This window comes from Cheilinus undulatus, linkage group 1 (genome assembly GCF_018320785.1).
Source record: "Cheilinus undulatus linkage group 1, ASM1832078v1, whole genome shotgun sequence".
Classification (NCBI taxonomy): domain Eukaryota; kingdom Metazoa; phylum Chordata; class Actinopteri; order Labriformes; family Labridae; genus Cheilinus; species Cheilinus undulatus.
The window spans coordinates 23912243-23919918 of NC_054865.1; the positions used below are offsets into that span (position 1 = coordinate 23912243).

A 7676-nucleotide genomic window follows, 5' to 3' on the forward strand; every position below is an offset into this window, starting at 1 on the left:
TGTATTTTTGGATTCAAATACTAATTGGGCCTATTATTTTACAATTGGAAAAAAAACTTCTCGTTTTCAGAAGTTTTAAAAGTTGTCTTTATGCTATTTTCAAGCAAATGTGTGGTTTCACTGTTTTGAAATCATTATTTTTTATTTCTGTTATACATAACACCTTAGTTTTATTGGCTGTAAACTGGGTATCTGTGATTTTGGACTGTGACTGGCAAAATTGTGTATAGGGACGCTTCCATTATTTTCTGCATCTCACATGTTACTCATAGACACAAAATCACACCTGGATGTCCTCTTCCTTCCAGATGGTCGATGAGGACTTGGAGGGGGAGGTGGTCATGGTGAGACTTGGGGCCGATGAAGAAGGCCTTTTAGCAGATGAGGAGGAAGAGCAAGGATCGTCATACATGGAGCTCAAACCCTCCACCACTCTCCTGGTTCCCCTCGAGATCATGGAGGGGCAGGACGGCCTTGTGGACGGTTCTCAACTGGATCTCCCTGAGCTCCAGCCGACCGTTCAGGACGACGTGTGTGAAACTCACGGCGGCTTTTCTCTGATGCTGGATGTGGAGGAGGATGTGGACAGAGATGCAGACACCCTACCAATGGAGGAGGATCTGCAGTCTTGTGAGCCTCCTGTACTGTCTGCGGAAGCTGCGACTTGTGACGAGCATTCAGCCAAATCTGAGGTTATTGTTTTGGACACGGCTGATCAGGATGTTGCCCCTCTGGGTGGAGAAGTCTTAGAAGAGGAGCAGAGAAAAGAAATGGAGAGCTTGGATGAACTTATGGAAAAAGGAGAGCCCAAACAAGAGCTGGATGATCAAAATAAACTAGAAACTGAAGTAATCAGGGAAAATCATGAGGCAGAAGATGCTGAAGAACAGAGAAATGAAGAGTTGGTAACACTGGCAGAAAAGCACGAGCCAGCAGCTCTTGCAGAGTCTGGGTCATCTGCAGAAGAGGAGCTACCAGCAGCTGTAATAGATGAAAACACTGAGGAGGAGGAAGAGAATAAACCAACACCTGCAGAGGAAGAACTACCAGCTGTAACAAATGAAAACACAGAGGAGAAGATGAGCGAGGAGGAAGAAGAGGATAAACCAACTCCTGCAGAGGAAGAACTACCAGCTGTAACGAATGAAAACACTGAGGAGAAAATTAGCGAGGAGAAGGAGGAGGAAGAAGAGGATAAACCAACTCCTACAGAGGAAGACGTACCTGCTGTAATAGATGAAAACGTCAAGGAGACAAGGAGAGATGAGGAAGAAGATGAACCAACTCCCACTGAGGAAGAACCTCCAGCTGCATTGGATGAAACAGACTCTCTTGCAAATAAAGAATCAGAACTGGAGGATAAACCAACTCCTTCAGAGGAAGAATTTCCAGCTGTAATGGAAGAAACAGACTCTGTTGCCAAAAATGTTTGTGGAGATGAGGATAAACCAACACCTGCAGTGGAAGAACTCCCAGCTGTAGCTGATGGCAATGACTCTGCAAAGATAGAATCTGTTGAAGAGGAAATGAGGGATGAGAAGGAGGAGGAAGCTAAACCAACACCTTCTGAGGAGCATGAAGAAGAGCCTCAAGAAAATGGGCCCGTCATCATGGAAGCAGAAGTTTCCCCTTGTGCAGAAACGACTACTACTGTGCCAGATGACAAAATCTCTGAAGAGACAGAAGAGCAAATCATGGAGGAACCTAAGACGGAAACAAAAAGAACCAGGGGACGTCAGAGAAAACAGAAAGATGATGAAATAAATCTGTCAAAGAGTGAAGTCTCAAGTCAGCCAGAGGAGCTTTCCATGCCAGAGACTCCTGCTTCTCAGAGGAGAAAGAACACTCCTTCAACCCCGACAAGAAGAACCACCAGAAGCAGGATGGTTACCTTCATCTCCCCCCTCACAGAGGAGGTAGAGGAGCCACAGGAGAACAGAGGAGTAGATGTAGAAACAAGCAAACTGGTTCCTGCCTCACCCAGTCGTACACCAAGAAAAGGTAGACAGATCAAAGATGTGGACATACAAGTGAGCACACCTCGAAGAAGTGCTCGTAAAGCTCAGCAGACGCTGCTTAAAGGTGATGAGAAAGAGGAGGAGGCTGTAGTTAACAGCACCATCATTGAATCAGCACCCAAGACCTCTTCCCCAGGCAGACGGCGAGCTTCCCAGAGAGCTGCTTCAACAAGGAGCCAGAGCGGAACTGAGGAGGTGTCTAAAGTCACAGAGCCTCAAATCAAAGATGAAGATGAGGTCCCAGACGCAAAAGTTTCTCGACGAACAAGCTCCAAAACTCCTACACCATCAAAACGTAGGATCACTGAGGCAACCACTCCAAGGAGATCCAGCAGAAGGATACTGAACAGCAGTGAGGTCGTGCCAGCACCACTGGAGGTTTTAAAAGAAGAGAAGGAACAAGACGAGGTGTTTGTATCACCCGTCAAACGCAGCCCCAGGAATACACAGTCAAACCAGGCTGCTCTAAATATTTATCCACAGGTAAGAATTCAAACATTTATTCATTAATTTTTACTTGGTCATGGATTTATCATCTTCATCTGTCATTTCCTGCATTGCATGTTTATAAACCATCCTCTGTCAATCATTAATGAAATTCCACAATCACAGGTCAAACTGGTTCCTCTATCACTTCCTCAGAGTGCAAGAAAGACGAGAGGAACAACAATAACTGAGATTACAAAAGAAAGTGAAGTTCTGCTCGAACCAGAAAAAAACAGTCATGCTGCTCGCTCCAGCTCCCATCGACCAACGAGGAGCAAACTGTGGGATCATCCTGAAGAAGACCTTCCCCTGTTGGACTCCCCACTGGAGGTGGACTCTGAAATTCCTGTTGCAGATGCCCTTATCAAGAGGCTTCAAGATGAGGAGGAGAAACAGGAAGGTCCGTATGAGCAATCTTGGCTGAGCTCCTTGTAAATATAATGAGCTAAGCTACAAGTTGTTTTTCTCTTAAAGTTAAGCCTATCTACACCAAAGCTATATAATGTGAAGCTGTGAAAATACAAAACACATATAAGAACCTTTATTGTTTGGGTATGGGTGTGAATATATCCAGCAGGAGTAGTCATCCCAAAGACGCTAAGAAGCAGTAAGAGGAGCACAAAGTCATCAGTGGAGCAGATCGAGTCCCTTCCTCCTGTGAAAGATGATCTGATCCCTGAACCAGAAGAGGCCAAATCTTGTCCAGACGAGCATTCATTCATTTATTCGCCCTCCCGGAGAAGAACAAGAGGTTAGCTGCGTTTCTGTTACAAACACATTTGTCACTTTTTTAGAGATTATTTTAACTCTTTACTGTGGTGTGTGTTTCAGCTAGCAGAGCTGAGTCTCCAGGTCCAAAAGAAGAGACTGTGGTGGCCATCACTCGCAGCAGGAGAAAAGTGGTCAAAGAAGCCTCTGATGATGAACCGCATGTAAGTGCTGTAGCTTCTCAGGAAGTTTGATTTATGCTACTCTTTGTTGGCCTTAGTTGTACTGATAGCTGTTCATTGTCTCCATATTCACATGTTTAAAAATTGCTTTTAATGTTCTTCAAAGCTTATTTGAATTAAGGGATCTTTTGGATTCTTTTCTGGATTGTTTGCTTTCCAGCTGCAGTGTAGCAATGTTTTTATTTGTTTTGTTGTTTGTTTGTTTGTTTTTTTTGTTTTTTCATGAAATGCTGTTGGTGCGATTGCTGCATTCTTCATGTATCAGTTGAATAAAGTGAAACCACATTTGGTCACCATATTACAAGGACGATTGCTTTAAAAATGTGTAACTTTAACTCTGAATTTGTAAGATGATATTTTTTTTAAATGTTTTTTTTCCAGAACACAGAAGAAAATGTTGAAAAAGAAAAAGCAGAAGGCGCTACAACAAGAAGAACAGGCAAACGAACAGCCAAGTAAGAGCCTCTTTCCCTTTGCTAGAATTCTATATGAACACCTGATACTGATCACACAACAAAGACCTGAGATTAAAAGGTTTAAGAGCTGAATGTTAGGGTCAGATTTTTTCCACTACTCCTCCTATTGGTAGCCTTACTTCTGTTTTCTTTGATTATCTTGATTTTGAACTAAAATTAAACAAAACAAGAAAAATAAATTTAAAGAAGCAATAAAGTAAAGGGAACAATATAAAGATGTTTTGCACTGCAAATGCCTGCATTAATCAAAACTTCTCCTAATATTTAGCAGAGCACGTACAATACCACAAGTATTTCCAATACTATTAAATGCTAATAGATCTACCTTTCACATTTATTTTCTTTTGTTTGCTCTATTGAATAGTTCAGATGTATTCATCATGTGACTACGTGCGAATAAAAAGTGGTTACACCCCTACTTGCTGTACAGTTCTTTCAGAAAGTATTCAGATCTGCTTAACTTTTTGTGTGGCAGCCTGATGCTACAGAAAAAAAACATTTTTGTTCTCATTAATTTACACTCATTCCCCCATCATGACAAAGTAAAAAGAGAATTTTATAAATTTTTTTGGAGAAAATTTATTGAAAATGAAAACTGACATTACATTGACATTCAGACCATTTGCTAAGACACCTTGAAATTTAGCTCAGGTTCCTCCCATTTCTTTTGATTTTTGCTGAGATGTTTCTACACCATTACTTGACTGGAATCCACGTGTGGTAAAAAAAAATTAATGGATTAGACATGATTTGGAAAGGCAAACACTTCTCTATAGAAGGCTACAGAAATATGCTGCACTGAAAGTCCCATAAAAGCACAGTGGCCTCTGTAATTCTCAAATAGAAGAAGTTTGGCACATCCAGTCTTTGTAAGAGAGGTGACAAAGAACTCCATGGTCACTCTGACTGAGCTGCATTTGGCTTTCATAGGGAGTTTTTCACAAACTCCAAGTGGGCTTTCATGGGTTTTGCACTGAGTAGAGGCTTCCGTCTAAACACTCTGCAATAAAAGCCTGAATCGGTGGAAGGCTACAATGACTGTTGTCCCTCTGGAACTTCAAATCAATTTAATATACCACAGGTGACCTCCAATCAAGATTTAGAGACATCTCAGCAGTCTAGAGAACTGGGGGTCAACAGAGCTCAATTTTGAGTATTTTTGCAAAGGGTCTGAATACTTAAGCCAATGTAATATTTCACTTTTAATTTTTTATATATTTGCAATTCTGTTTTCACTTTTTCCTGATGGATTACTGCATGTAGGCTGCAACTTAACAAATTTGAAGAAAGTAAAGGGGTTCTGAATCCTTTCTGAATGCACCATATTTCATTCTTGTTTTGTGCTGCTTACTTGTGATGGACCATGATTATTCTCTTCATTGACTGCATGTTTTGTCTCCAAAGCTCCCCCAGTAACACTAACTCCAATAACCACCAGAACATGTAATGCTGTGGTCCCATAGACATTTCCAAGTCAAGTAGAGACTGGAGAAGCTCAGCTCCATCCACCTGACTTTTTCATTATGTTGAACAGAGGACGGGACTTTATAAGGTGTATTACGGGAACAGTTAACCACTGCTTTAGTTTCATGGATGAATTTTAATTTACAATGAAATCCCATGTACAAGTTGAACTTTTAGCATCCATGTTTTCAAGTACAGTAGTTTACCTCAGTCAATCCTCAAGTTTTCCCTTTCTCCACCCTCAGATCCAAACCTGTTCCTGAGCCGCCTCCAATCGCACAGGTGGAGCTGATCTCCCCTGTGCCCAGCCCTGCTGATCCACCACAGCGAGCACAGAGGAGGACAAAGGAGGGGGAAGTTCCCGCCTCGAGTATGAACCTCCGACGCAAACGCATCATGGAAACGGTTTTCACCAAACCAGTGACCCGGAGGAAGAAACTCTGAGGAGGTGGATTGTGTTTAAACCTTTGAACCTCAATCAGCCAGAAGATTTTAAATGAGTAGTAGTGTATGCATAAACTCAAAACGGTTAAATCTCCTCACATGCCTCACAGTGCTGCAGGTCTCTGTTGGGCAAAGATGTGCAGTCATGAAAATATATTTTTGGGTCACAACACACTGGTAGTCAGCAGTGTGAGAGGACTATATTTTTGGAGTTTACACACCTCATTGTTAAAACTTACATTATCTGGCATGTGTGGCCATTTAGTGTTGGATATTTTGCAACGTTCCTCCTGTTACGATTCATTCTCTGGGCGCAGTGACATAAGGGAAAGCATGAGGACTTTAAAGAAGCTCCCGTTAATAAACCAGAGACTGAAGTGAACTCGCCTCGGTTAAAGAGGTTTTATTTACATTCTCAATTATTTTAATTTTTTTTTTTCCTGATGTTTACTTTTAAGATTTCAAGGCCTGCTGTTTTTTCTATTTAAGAAGAAAAGCAACCAACCCAGTGGAGACGAGCGATTTCTACTGTTAGATTTGTAAATACTCTTTTGCTATGTTCCAAATAAAGTTAATAAATAAATGATAAAAGAATAATGTTCATTTTGAAGTTTAAAGTGTCTGTGTTGCATTTGATCATCTAATCAGACTGCCTATGCCATAGTCTTAAACTTTCAGAGGGATTTTCTGTGACTTGAACACAGACTTGTACACTTCTGTCATCAGATTTGGACTGATTTTTGTACGTCATGGGGATGTTGTACAGTGTGAATGAAAAAAACAAACTTGCACAGTGGTTTGAGTTGGTAAAAATCTTTTGGGATTTGTTAATAGGCTTGTTTAATTAAAATATGGCATATACCATCTGACATAAAGGCTATTTTCTGATGAATGTATGTAGAATGTCTTATTTTTGATGACTGCTCTTTGATAAATATGGAAAAGCTTGAATACTGCTGAGTGGTTGTCTCAATTTAATTATCTTAGTTCACATCAGAGGTATCTTGGTGGACAGAGTGACTGAAGCTCTGTTTTTCCTTCTCTGTCTTATGGAAATGTTTATTCGGACCTTCTTGTGATACAAGCATAAGTCAGTCTTTGAAAAGAAATTAAATAGATGTGAAGTTATATTTGATATCAACTCTAAGAAGTAAAAGCAGAATTGATTTCAAAGATACAAAACTGTTGACAGAAAGGTAATTAGAAACATGGGCACCTGTATAAATTTGACTCCCGATCTTTTCTGGTGACTCTTTCATAATTTATAGATGCTGACATGGTGAAAGTGAAACCTGTCTCATCCCTACTGATCCACTTTCAACAACAGGCAGGTAGAAAAGCAAGTTACAATCCTTAAAATGTTTACTTCTCTTTTGAATAGTTTTATTTAAACGCTTGTCAGCAGTGGTGTAGTGCAGGGTATACAGTACGTGGCGTATACCCACTTCTAGAATATACCCATTAAAGAAAGAACATATATATCCTATGATGTATATCATATATACAGTGCTTAAATTTATTAGACCACCACCCAAAGTAAAGTTTATGCCACAGCTGCCCTAAATTAACAGCATTGGTAATTACCAAAATCATTTTGTATGTTTCTGCAATGGTTAATACACCAATATGTAGACGCTCTCTAACCCAAATGATATTTTTAACGCTAAAATATAATTACTGTTGTTATCCATGAATTTTCAAATTTACTGATTTACAAAAAAAAACAAAACAAAATAGTAAAGCACATTAATATTTCTTGATTGATATGTCAAATTATAGTTATTTACTTGCATTCCCGAACAGAAAATTATTTTTAATGATTGAATGTGATGCTTGAT

At 40.1% G+C, this 7676-nt stretch overlaps 1 protein-coding gene across 4 annotated transcripts in view; it reads left to right on the top strand.

The window, feature by feature from the left end:
* The window catches only part of ahctf1 (AT hook containing transcription factor 1), a 34603-nt gene extending 27820 nt beyond the window's left edge, over window positions 1-6783 (top strand). The window contains exons 35-40 of one of the 4 annotated variants that reach the window (XM_041782913.1): window positions 309-2501; window positions 2631-2904; window positions 3082-3255; window positions 3336-3436; window positions 3836-3909; window positions 5640-6783. In XM_041782913.1, the coding sequence (XP_041638847.1) occupies window positions 309-2501; window positions 2631-2904; window positions 3082-3255; window positions 3336-3436; window positions 3836-3909; window positions 5640-5838 (3015 nt within the window). In that variant the 3' untranslated portion in view covers window positions 5839-6783. The other 3 variants (XM_041782932.1, XM_041782904.1, XM_041782923.1) reach the window with 3 other exon arrangements.
* The last annotated feature ends 893 nt before the right edge of the window (window positions 6784-7676 follow it).